Source organism: Callospermophilus lateralis, chromosome 17, assembly GCF_048772815.1.
Source record: "Callospermophilus lateralis isolate mCalLat2 chromosome 17, mCalLat2.hap1, whole genome shotgun sequence".
Lineage (NCBI taxonomy): Eukaryota > Metazoa > Chordata > Mammalia > Rodentia > Sciuridae > Callospermophilus > Callospermophilus lateralis.
Genome location: NC_135321.1, coordinates 29,199,172 through 29,213,013, shown reverse-complemented (window position 1 = coordinate 29,213,013; position 13,842 = coordinate 29,199,172). Strand labels below are relative to the sequence as shown.

General features: G+C 36.1%; 1 protein-coding gene across 1 annotated transcript in view; it reads right to left on the bottom strand.

The window, feature by feature from the left end:
* Window positions 1-13,842, bottom strand: part of Rit2 (Ras like without CAAX 2) — a 325,091-nt gene that overhangs the window by 244,523 nt on the left and 66,726 nt on the right. Inside the window, exon 2 of the mRNA XM_076836867.1 lies at window positions 5,305-5,361. Coding sequence (XP_076692982.1) covers window positions 5,305-5,361 — 57 coding nt within the window. The remainder of the gene's footprint in view (window positions 1-5,304; window positions 5,362-13,842) is intronic.

Here is a 13,842-nt window from a genome sequence, read left to right as displayed (position 1 = left end):
GCAGGATTAATAAGGAAGTCCTACCTGCTTTAACTCCACAAAACCAGTAGCATGAGTCAACTTTGTATTGTGTTTCTATTGTTATGATGTATATATGAGGCATCCTCCAAAAGCTCATATGTAAAACCATGCAAGAAGATGTAGAGGTGAAATGATTGGGTTATAAGAGCCAATTTATCAGAGAATTAATCCCCTGATAGAGATTTTACTGAGTTGTAACTGAAAGAAGGTAGGATGTAGCTGGAGGAGGTGGGTCACTGGGGGTGTGCCTTGAAGATATATATTTTGTCTGTGTTGAGCAGGTCTCTCTCTGCTTCTTGGAAGACATGCCTGAAGCTGCTTTCCTCCACCACACTCTTCCACTGTGATGTTCTGCTTTGCCTCAGGCTCCACAGAATGGAGTCAACAATCTATGGACTAACATCTCTGAAAATGTGATCCCCCAAATAAACTTTTCCTTCTTTAATTGTTCTTGTCAGGTCTTTTGTTTGCAGCAGCAAATTAGGTGACTCAAACACACCAAAAAAATAATATCTGTCTGAAATTTAAACTTAACTGTGCATTCTGTATTTTTATTAGCTAATTCTGGCAACCCTACTTACAATATGCCAAGAATTACTGTAAGAGTTTGACATACGTTGCTTTTAACTCTCACAGTATTCTGAAGTAGATATAGCTTCCAAGTGTGTCAGCTGTGGCTTAGAGATGTTTAGCAATTTGCTTGAATGCTAGCAAGAGGGATTCAAAAATCACTTCTGTTGGATGGCGAAGCTCATGTACGTTTTACCACTAGGTTACTTTCCAAGGTTAAGACTCTCATTTCCACAAGGAAATTGCACAAAATTCCTGATTAACAAAACCTGAAGCTAACCTGCAAAGTGAAGAGCAGGCAGAAATCAATACCTCAGGATCCTGAGTGGATGGGACACAGATTATATGCTAGATTAGGAGGAGGAAAGACAAAAGAGTGGAAAAAAAAGTGCCAACGGTATATTTCAATAAATGCTCTGATGAAAACCTCATTTGGGCTGGAGCTGGAGCTCAGTGGTAGAGTGCTTTCCTTGCATATGTGAGGCACTGGGTTCGATCCTCAGCACCATAGAAAAATAAATAAATAATGATACATCTACAACTAAAAAAAAATATTAAAAGAAAAGAAAACCTCATTTAAGACATTCAAGTTATAAGCATGTATTGATTAGGTTAAAGCTTTAATTAATAATTAATTAATCTACTGGGATGGATTAACTTGGTGGTAACACTAGGCAAGTAAAGAGGTGGGTCACTGATGCATGCCTTTGGGTTTATCTTTTGTCCCCGACGAGAGGAGTTCTCTGAGCTGCTTTCCTTCACCACACCATTCTGATATACTGCATCATCTCAGGCCCAGACCTATGTAGTCAGGTATGGCCTGAGACTCTGAAACCATGAGCCACAAATAAAATTTCCCTTCTCTGTGTTGTTCTTGCCAGGTCTTTTGGTCAGAGTTCCACAAAAGCTGACTAAAACATTCTGTTTCTTTGTCCTCATCATAAAAAAGCATGCTGTTCTGCCATTGTCCAGAGGGAGCTCTCATTCTATTTGGAAGAATAAGGGTGCCCAGATTCATAAATTGTTGGTGAACAAAAGTCGATTAGGTCTACAACTGAATGGTTGTAATTTTGTTTTTTGACAAAAAGCTTCCCTGTCTTCAAGGCAAGTGGATTTTACCTTGCTACACTCCTGCCATGCCTTGTGCTTTTCTATTCACTGTATGGTCTCATTTAATTCTTCTCCATTTGTCTTGAAGTGCTTGGACAACACTGACTCCATTTGATCTCTGCATGTGCTGTGTTTACCTTCTTTAAGGAGAGTAGGAGATAATCACTAGTTACATATGTGATTTAATCAAAGTTAAGGAACTGTGTAACTGCAGGAAAACACAAATCCTCCAGACTTCAGAACTGCCCATCCAGGACTAGGCATCTTTTTCAGGGTACACTGGTTGTAAACATTATGTTTCCTTCTGCATTCATTTGCAAATGAGGTGAACCTATTTTCTGTGCTTATGTGTTTGCCTTCCTGTGACTGACAATAAACATCAGCAGAAACAATTCTCAACATACACAGTTTTCATTAAACCATAATTTTGGAGTAAAATGCAGAACCTGATATCTTTTATTACATTCTTGGTTTCAAGGAAAGGAAGCTCATTTGTTTGGGGAAAAATCAATAATCTGATTTTTAATTTATATTCCATTAGAATTCTATACATTCAGATTTTCAACTTCAAGCAAGTTATAATGAAACTAAAAAGGCATACCATGACAAGCATTCACATGTCATTTTCTCAAAAGTATTTAAGAAGTCTGGTATTTCCTGAAAGATTTCCTTGAAGGAGGATTTCTGTATTCTAGAAAAGATGGCAGGAGTTTCTTGGCTTTTGAAAAGTGTGGAGAGCTTGATCCTAGTTCACAGTGAATAGAGTTGAGGAGAGGGCTGTTTAACAGCCGCCCAGTCTTTTCAAAACCCTTTCTAAACAGTGTTGACTTCTTTCTTATATTAATAGCTAACTTCAAAAATATTACAAATATCTGTGCATTTGCATTAACTCCTCTGGCTGAATTCATCCAGGGCTTGAAATGTACTATTTCAATATTTTATTTTTGGAGGACAAACGGATTGCTTTCCAAAGATTAGATATTTATTTTTTGCCAAGTGAATGGCATGCAATGGTCATTTTTAATGAATCATTACTTAAATATGGCATGTGGGTTTATTAACAAGAAAGATTAGAACCAGTCCATTGGTCGAAATGTTGTTTCTTATTATTTCTATAATAACTTTATTATGGAAAAATCAGCTGTAATTGGTGCCATGTCTAATGCTCAGAGAAGTTCCATTTTAAAGATTAAATTAAAACTTGAATTTACCCATACTTAAGTCTATTAAAGGAACATAGTTTAAATTTTACATGAATTCTTCTCCCATTAGAAGAATTAAATCAATAGATTTAAATATATCCCTTTCTTTGGCATACTCTGTGGATTTTCAGAAACCAAAATCATTGGTCTCTCACCAAAATGCTTGCCAAGAAATAAGAACAATTATTTCTCTGGATAGGACACTACCTAATAATATCCCTGATTCTTATTATGAATAAAATAAATTTTCAGAGTTTATAAAGTTTCAAAAAAGGATGATTCTAATTTGAAGGTGGGGGAGAAAATAAAAGCCTACAAATGACTCAAATATTTCAGGGATTGGCGTGAACATACTTTATATACAGAGTTACAAAAAATTGTGCTGTAAATGGGTAATAATGAGTGTAAGGCATTCAACTATTGTCATGTATGTACAAAATAAATAAATAAAATTTAAAAAAATCAGTCAGGATGATAAACAGATCCAAACAGGGATTGAAGAATATTCATTTACTATTTCAGTCATGAAATAACTATGCTTATTCTTCTTCAATTTGTAAGATTTTCAAAATGTACTAACATGAATTCTCTCCTGAGGGATGATTAAGGCAGCTAGACTGAGTTACAGTTATGTAGTCAGAGCTGGTGAAGAGAAAATTACTTGGGACTTTGACCTTCTTTCAAGCAGGATACCAATGGGAAATTGTTAACTAATGTTCCCATTAGAGAAGATAAGAAATGAGATGATGGGAAAATCGAACAGAAAGTAATAAAATAGTCTTTCTATTTTCAAACTTTTTCTTTTAATGCTAGCTACTTTATTCATAGTAGATAAAAGTATGATGTTAGCCACCTGTTAGTAGTGGCTGTCCAGTTAGTTTAATCTGAAGTGATGGATGGGCCATGTGAATATCTAAAGAAACCATCACATCCTTATTTCTTTCTCTTGAAGGAGCCATTTACGGTTTATTCACATTCACTGTCCTATGTAAGCTATTAGACACGATAAACTGGTGAACAAGAGGCAAGTTTTTGAGACAGTGATACATATACAATTTAAATAATCACAGAAAACAACAAAGAGCAGAGGGAGCTTGTGATTTCATAAATTATATTATGCAATTTTCCAACAGACACAAGATTCAGAACTTATGGCCAGAGATTTCCCCTTTTCTGTAACACACATTTAAGTGGTACAAAGCTACTGGTACTCTAGATATTTAGAAAACCGACTTAGTTATACCAAAACACTTCTAAAACTTTATTAAGTGATTATTCTCAGAGACACAAAAACTCCTTGGGGAAGGCCTTCTTGGTCAACAATGTACCAATCAATTGTATTTAAATCTTATTTATTCTGTTTACCTAATGAAGACATCTTAATGAATTATAAGACATTTAAAAACTCATGCATTTTCTTCATTTCAATATAGTATTCAAGCAAATATTCTCTAGGACCTACAGGAAGAAATATAGGAGCTTTATATATAGGATAATATTTTATGTATTTTGAATCGAAATTCCTTGATTAGCAGATGGAAACTAGAGGATATTATCCACAGGCAGGGGGCAAGGACAAGACATGAAAATTGAGAAAATAAATGAGGTAAGTAATGGGGAGTCATTACTGGAGCTCACCCTCCAAGAGTCAAGGAATTAACCATGAAGGGCCCTGGAGATCTCGGCTTCCCTCTCTGGGAAATAACACTTGGTATATTTCTAGGCAAAGATGACTTTCGTGAACTGTGCTAGAAAAATTTCAATCTATTTTTTAAAATAGCTTTATGAATAAAGCAATTTTAAAGACATTTTTCCTACTTTGAATGAATGAGAAATCTTTCCCAGTGCAATGCTTCTGTACTGCATTATGAGAGAAAACTGCATAAGGGAATAAAACTTGGCTGAATTGGGAGCTTTTACAATATTTTGACTCTTTAAGTCTTAGTTTCCTCATCTGTGAGAGGAGGATGCTGGATAAAATTATGTCTACATCTAATGACTTCTCCAAATGTGCCATTAACAAGGTTAATTAATTCTACAACAGAAAATTCAGAGACTGGTAAACAGGAAGCAAATTACCGAATCCCTATATAATTATGTCACCTATATTAACTAGACAACAGTTTTTCAAGTCAGTTTCTCTAATAGTAAATATCCATTAGTGGATCCTAAGGTCAACTTAATGGATACTAACCATCATTTATCAGAATAATAATAAAAAAAAATTATTAGAGTGTGTTACAAGATATAAAGACAAATATTATGAAAACTTACACAATGGGTGTGTGTTCATAATACAATAAATTCACTTATTTATTCTTCAACGTCATTATCAACATCAACAGGCTACTTATTTAGAGTGTCTTTATTTGGACAAAGGGGAAAAGAGGTTTTTACTCACCTATAGTGGGGTCATGATAATCAGGAAACTGATGACTGATAAACTGCATTGTCATTGCTGAAAATAAAAATAAGTTTAAATTTAATAAAAAATCATCAAATCACTAATAACTCATTCACTTTGGTTCACCAATCTTTTTTAATAGGTTCTGGTGAAAAACACATTTATGTGAGTGACTGATTATATTATATGAGCCACAAAATAATAATTAGACAAAGTTCTTAAGGGGGAAAAGAAGGTAAATAATGACAGATATTTCTCTAGTATAAATATATTTGAATTTTGAGTGTATTTCCACTAGATTTGAATTGGAGTGAAAATTAGGAAGCTCTTGATATAGTGAGACTATAAGCTAACTCTAGGTCCCTCTTGGCTTGTTCTCATTAAACAATTGGTAATAACCAGAGTGATGTTTCCACTAAAATATCTGTATGTTTTGAGGGACTCAAGCATCTCATTGTAAAATAAGAAGATAATCTCTAGAGTTCCTTTAAGCTATAATACATTATAGTTATCATCCTTTGATTATATTCTTGATGATATTATTTTATTCATAATTAACTTTTTTAGTTAAATTTTTTCAGTCACTTTTATCTTGTCTAATTCATGTTAATTACTATGCCTTTTCACTACTTATTCTGTCGTTCTTAAATTCTCCATGGTTTTTACAAACCTTAAAATGTAAAATACTTTTAGTGTTTCTGTTTTCAAGAATTTCCTTGTGATTTTTCATTGTTAGGAGACAAGGGACCTTTGAATTAAATAACAAACTATATAAAAAAAAAAGTAATATGTATGCTGACAAAGACTCTTTAACCAAGCTTGAGTAGAGATTTGCTGAGTTCTTTTTTAACTTGGCCTCAACTTTGGCCCTGTGCTTGTTTCTACCCTGCAGGGTATGCATAGCTCAGTTGTAGCAAGAACCCTACTAAGTCAGTTCACAGGAAATCATTTCTGATCACCCTGGCCTAGCAAAAATCCCTGTTAAATCAGCTTAGCAAAAATCCTCCTACCCTTGATGTCTCTTCTTGGTAATTTTCTATCTATGGATGCAACTCCTCCTCCTCCTCCTTCTTTCCCACTCTGTTCCTTGCCTGTGAATCCCTGTTAGTCCTATTATATTCAGAATTCAACCCAGTTCTATACTTAAATCCCTTTTTTCTCTATAGCAATAGTTCCTGAATATAATCTATCTTTACTGCCTTCACTATTGTATTGTCTAGCTCTGGTTCTCTTTAACAGTATGTTCACACTTTAGCAAATGTTCAGAGCAGGGAACACTCAGTTAAATTCAACAAACATGTAAAAGGCACTTTCTTGTTGAGAAATGCAAAGAAATGGAACCTGACCCACTGGAAGAGAATTTCTGTGTACACTTCAATGGTTGTTTTCCTCCTGTTTTTGAGTCCTCAAAGGGTATCTTTATATGAAAGTGTTAATTTGGAAGCTTTGGAAAAAAATTTGAAATGCAAATCAACTTTCCTTACAGACAACCTTAGGAATTTTGAGAATTTCAGGAATATAAACTGAAAGCTACATCTTTGTTGGTTTCAGATATTAGATATATATTTCAAAAATAATTTGGGAATTTCTTGGATCCAATCCAAGATGGCAGAAGGAAGGGAGTGAGCCACCCTGTACCTCTGCAGCCAGTCTCTCAGATCTCGCCTAGTAGAAATACTATATCTCCAAGAATGTTAGAGGTCCCCTATCCAGCTGCTCTCTGCAGAAATCACCAGCACTGTGACCTCATGTGGGGCTCCGGGTCTCAGCATTAGAGGAGGATGCCTGGTGTTGGAGCAGGACTCAAAGCCTCTAAGTTCCAATCCATGCAAGACTCGTGGAGTGCCTTAGCAGAATCACCTATCAACACACCTGCAGATCGCCAAGACTTGCTCCACTCCCACGAAGGACATTCACCTGCTATCTACCCACAGTACAACGCCATTGCCTGGCTCCCCCCACTTCACCAGACTCTCTCCACCTCACCAGACACCTGGTGCTGAAAGCAGACCGCCACCATCTTGACTCAACATTCTTGCCATTTAGCTGGGGTAGTTCCCAGATCAGATCTCCAGCAGCCAGGTACCAGGTTTCCAACATTCTCCCCTCCCCAGCAGCTGAACCCAACACAGTAGCTGCCCTACACAGGTGTGCAGTGCTACCAGGAAGCTGCCCACGGGAGCCCCAGGGTGAGAGTATCCTCAATTGGGAACTGCTGGGGGAGAGGGATATATCAGGAACTGGGAAATCTCCAGGCAAGAGAGGGAGATAGTACCCGGCGTGCTAACATCACTTGAGCGATAGGTCCCAAAAAGAGACCCAGAAGGGGCTGGGGATGTGGCTCTAGTGGTAATGCGCTCTCCTGGCATGTGTGGGGCGCTGGGTTCAATCCTCAGCACCACATAAAATAAAATAAAAAGATGTTGTGTCCACCGAAAACTGAAAAATAAATATTGAAAAAAAATTTCTCTTTTTTAAGAGAGAGAGAGAGACCCAGAAGGTGCAGTCTTTCTGTAGGGAACTGGTGGATTCCACTCCCTGCATCCAGGCGCTCTATGCAAGGACCAGTCTTCCCACCCTGGTTACCTCCACCATCCTGAGGGCAGAGACACCAGCTTGCAATAGACAATGCCACCTACAGGATGAGAAGAGAAGCAGGAGTGATGCGGATCTCTAAAGCTAGCTACCACCCTGGTTTCTTCCGTTGTTGGTTGGTTGGTTGGTTTATTGGTTTGTTTCTTTTTTCCCTCTACCGCTCCATCCTCCGGCCCTCACATCCCCAACATATGTGAAACCTTTGCATGAAAGAGGACTTTAATAAAATATAGAGGTATTGTATATGCCCTTTTTTTTTATTCTTTCATTTTTCTTTCCTCCTCCAAATTTTACTGTCTTAACATCTGTATTTTTCTAAATACATATGTGTGTTTGTTTTATGTACTCTACTGTCTTCCCATGTACTTGCCTACCCTAAATTACTTCCTACCTATTCTCTTGCTACTAACCCTCTTTACTAGATTTCTCCTTCATACTTCCTAAGATATATTGACTCTATATCCTCACATCCTACCTCCTCAGCATATCATCCTAAACTCCACCCCCAGGTTATTGTCCACTGTCAGAAACTGTAAACCTTTTTACAAAACTACTGATTATATTTTAGATAATAATTTAATCCAACATTTTTGTACACTGAGACTAAAGTGTAAACATCTTAATAACAACAAATTGTTGATATTGGGATCTGTTAACATTGTCCTTCCCCACAAAGGAGAGATCTTGGTACTCTACAAGAGCACTACAAACCTATGGAGTAAAAACAATAACAATCTAGACCCACAGAGCTGGAAAGGAAGACACACGAGCAACATGAAAAGACAAGGGAAGAAAGTGCCCCAAATAAATGAAGACACTAATTTAAGACATTCAAGTTATAAGCATGTATTGATTAGGTTAAAGCTTTAATTAATAATTAATTAATCTACTGATATGGATTAACCTGGTAGTAACAATCATAAATATATATATGACCCAAACAATAGTACAGCTATGTTTATCAAACAAATTCTTCTCAAGTTCAGGAGTCAAATTGATCCTAACACAATAATCTTGGGTGATTTTAACACACCTCTCTCACCACTGGATAAATCTTTGAAAAAAAAAGTTGAATAAAGACTCTATAGAACTCAATAATATAATCAATAACTTAGGCTTAACTCACATACATAGAATATTTCAACCTGCATCAAGCAGATACACTTTCTTCTCAGCAGCACATGGATCCTTCTCTAAAATAGACCATATACTATGCCATAAAGAAACTATTAGCAAATACAAAAATGTAGAGATACTACAATGTATTTTATCAGATCATAATGGAATGAAACTGGAAACCAATGACAAAATAAAAAATAAAAATTACTCCAACACCTGGAGACTAAACAATATGCTACTGAATAAACAATGGGTTGCAGAAGACATCAAAGAGGAGATTAAAAAATTTTTAGAGATAAATGAGAACATAGACACAACATATAGAAATCTCTGGGACACTATGAAAGCAGTTCTAAGACGAAAACTTATTGTATGGAGTTCCTTCCTTAAAAGAAGAAATAATAAACAAATGATAAACAAATAAATGACCTTACTTTACATCTCAAAGCCTCAGAAAAAGAAGAACAAATCAACAGCAAAAGCAGTAGAAGGCAAGAAATAATTAAAATTAAAAATGAAACCAATGAGGGCCAAAGACATGAACAGACACTTCTCAGAGGAGGACATACAATCAATCAACAAGTACATGAAAAAATGCTCACCATCCCTAGCAGTCAGAGAAATGCAAATCAAAACCACCCTAAGATACCATCTCACTCCAGTAAGATTGGCAGCCATTATGAAGTCAAACAACAACAAGTGCTGGCAAGGATGTGGGGAAAAGGGTACACTTGTTCATTGTTGGTGGGACTGCAAATTGGTGCAGCCAATCTGGAAAGCAGTATGGAGATTTCTTGGAAAGTTGGGAATGGAACCACCATTTGACCCAGCTATTCCCTTTCTCGGTCTATTCCCTAAAGACCTAAATAGAGCATGCTACAGGGACACTGCTGCATCGATGTTCATAGCAGCACAATTCACAATAGCAAGACTGTGGAACCAACCTAGATGCCCTTCAATAGACGAATGGATTAAAAAAAATGTGGCATTTATACACAATGGAGTATTACTCTGCATTAAGAAATGACAAAATCATAGAATTTGGAGGGAAATGGATGGCATTAGAGCAGATTATGCTAAGTGAAGCCAGCCAATCCCTAAAAAACAAATGCCAAATGTCTTCTTTGATATAAGGAGAGTAACTAAGAACAGAGTAGGGACGAAGAGCATGAGAAGAAGATTAACATTAAACAGGGACTAGAGGTGGGAGGGAAAGGGAGGGAGAAGGGAAATTGCATGGAAATGGAAGGAGACCCTCAGGGTTATACAAAATTACATACAAGAGGTATCGAGGGGAAAGGGAAAAATAATACAAGGGGGAGATATGAACTGCAGTAGAGTGGGTAGAGAGAGAAGAGGGGAGGGGAGGGGAGGGGAGGGGGGTAGTAACGGATAGGAAAGGCAGCAGAATACAACAGACCCTAGTATGGCAATATATAAATCAATGGAAGTGTAACTGATGTGATTCTGCAATTTGTATACGGAGTAAAAATGGGAGTTCATAACCCACTTGAATCAAAGTGTGAAATATGATATATCAAGAACTATATAATGTTTTGAACAACCAACAATAAAAAAAATGAAACCAATGAAATTGAAACAAAAGAAACAATTGAAAAAATTGACAAAACAAAAAGTTGGTTCTTTGAAAAAATAAATAAAATTGACAGACCCTTAGCTATGCTAACGAAGAGAAGGAGAGAGAGAATTCAAATTATCAGCATATGCGATGAAAAAGGTAATATCACAACAGACTACAGAAATACAAAGGATAATTAAAAATTATTTTGAAAACTTATACTCCAATAAAATAAAAGGCATTGTCAAATTTCTTAAGTCACACAACTTGCCCAGACTGAATCAGGAAGATATACATAATTTAAACATACCAATATCAAGTCATGAAATAGAAGACACCATCAGAAACCTACCAACCAAGAAAAGGACTGTACAGTTACACAGCTGAGTTCTACAAGACCTTTAAAGAAGAACTAGTACCATACTCTTCAATTTATTTCAGGAAATAGAAAAAGAGGCAGCACTTCCAAACTCATTCTATGAGGCCAATATCACCCTGATTCCAAAACCAGGCAAAGACATATGAAAGAAAGAAAACTTTAGACCAATATCTCTTATGAACATAGTGCAAAAATTCTCAATAAAATTCTGGCAAATTGAATACAAAAAAACATATCAAAAAGATCGTGCACCATGATCAAGTGGGATTCACCCCAGGTATGTAAGGTTGGTTCAACATAAGGAAATCAATAAATGTAATTCATCACATCAATAGACTCAAAGAATCATGTGATCATCTCAATAGTCACAGAAAAAGCATTTGACAAAATACAGCACCCCTTCATGTTCAAAACACTAGAAAAACTAGGGATAACAGAACATATCTCAACATGATAAAGACTATCTGTGCTAAGCCCCAGGCCAACATCATTCTACATGGAGAAAAATTGAAGGCATTCCTTCTAAAAACTGGAACAAGACAGGGATGCCTTCTTTAACCACTTCTATTTAACATAGTCCTTGAAACACTGGCCAGAGCAATTAGACAGATGAAAGAAATTAAAGGGATATATATAGGAAAAGAAGAACTAAAATTAGCACTATTTGCTGATGATATGATTCTATGCCTAGAAGACCCAAAAAGCTCCACCAGAAAAATTCTAGAACTAGTAAATGAATTCAGCAAAGTAGCAGGTTATAAAATCAACACCCATAAATCAAAGGCTTTTCTGTATATCAGTGACAAATCCTCTGAAATAGAAATGAGGAAAAGTACCCCATATACAATAGACTGGAAAAAAAAAACAAAACTTGGGAATCAACTTAACAAAAGAGGTGAAAGATCTATACAATAAAACATACAGAACCCTAAAGAAAGAAATCAAAGAAGACCTTAGAAGATGGAAAGATCTACCTTGCCCTTGGATAGGCAAAATTTATATTATCAAAATGACCATACTTTCAAAAGCACTATTCAGATTTAACGCAATTCCAATCAAAATCCTAATGGCATTCCTCAGAGAAATATAAAAAGCAATCATGAAATTCATCTGGAAAAATAAGAGACCTAGAATAGCTAAAACAATTCTTAACAGAAAGAGTGAAGCAGGTGGCATCCTATACCAGACCTTAAACTATACTACAGAGCAATAGTAACAAAAACAGCATGGTATTGGCAGCAAAACAGACTGATAGATCGATGGTACAGAATAGAGGACACAGAGACTAACCAACAAAATTACAGTTATCTTATATTAGACAAAGGTGCCAAAAAACATGCATTGGAGAAAAGATAGCCTCTTCAACAAATGGTGCTGGGAAAACTGGATTTCCATAAGCAACAAAATGAAAAGAAATCCCTGTCTCTCACCATGCACAAAACTCAATTAAAAATGGATCAAGGATTTAGAAATTAAACCAGAGACCCTGCGTCTAATAGAAGAAAAAGTAAGCCCTAATCTTCATCTTGTGGGATTAGCCCCAACTTCCTTAATGGGACTCCTATAATGCAAGAATTAAAACCAAGAATCAATAAATGGGATGGACTCAAACTAAAAAGATTCTTTTCAGCAAAAGGAACAATCTGTGAGGTGAATAGAGAGCTTACATCTTGGGAGCAAATTTTTACCCCTCCCCCCCCCCCCCCCCCGCCACATCAGATAGAGCACTAATCTCTAGAATATATAAAGAACTCAAAAAGCTAAACACACACAAAAAAACAAATAATCCAATCGATAAATGGGCCAAGGACATGAATATACACTTCTCAGAAGAGGATATTCAATCAATCAACAAATATATGAAAAAAATTCCATCATCTCTAGCAATTAGAGAAATGCAAATCAAAACAACTCAAATATACCATCTCACACCAGTCAGAATGGCAGCTATGAAGACAAACAACAATAAGTGTTGGGAAGGATGTGGGGAAAAAGCCACACTCATACATTGCTGGTGGGACTGCAAATTGGTGCAACTAATATGGAAAGCAGTATGGAGATTCCTTGGAAATCTGGGAATGGAACCCATTTGACCCAGCTATTCCTCTCCTCGGTCTATACCCAAACGACTTAAAAACAGCATACTACAGGGACACAGCCACATCAATGTTTATAGCAGCACAATTCACAATAGCTAAACTGTGGAGCCAACTTAGATGCCCTTCAGTGGATAAATGTATAAAAAATGTGGCATATATACACAATCAAATTTTACTCAGCAATAAAAGAGAATAAAATAATGGCATTTGCAGGTAAATGGATGGCGCTGGAGAAGATAATGCTAAGTGAAGTTAGCCAATCCCAAAAAACAAATGCTGATATGTTTTCTCTGATATAAGGAAGCTGACTCATTGTAGGGTAGGGAGGGAGAGCATGGTAGGAATAGATGAATTCTAGACAGAGAAGAGGAGTGGGAGGGAATGGGAGGGGGCAGGGGATTAGCAAGGATGGTGAAATGTGATAGACATCATTATCCAAAGTACATGTATGAAGACATGAATTGATGTGAACATACTTTATATACAGACATTGGTTGAAAAATTGTTCTATATTTGTAATAAGAATTATGATGCATTCCACTGTCATGTATTTAAAAATTAAAACCAATAAAAATAAAATTATTTGGATTTTTTTCTCCTTAGCTTTTTTTCATCTTTGGTAGAATTAATAATTTTAACAACTTTAATTATGAAAACTAATGGGTTTCACCGGGATCTTTTCATACATGTATGTGTGTATGTATTTCCTGAGCTTTAAAATTGCAGTTGTCACTATCTCTCTGTCACCTGTTGTTTTTTGTTTT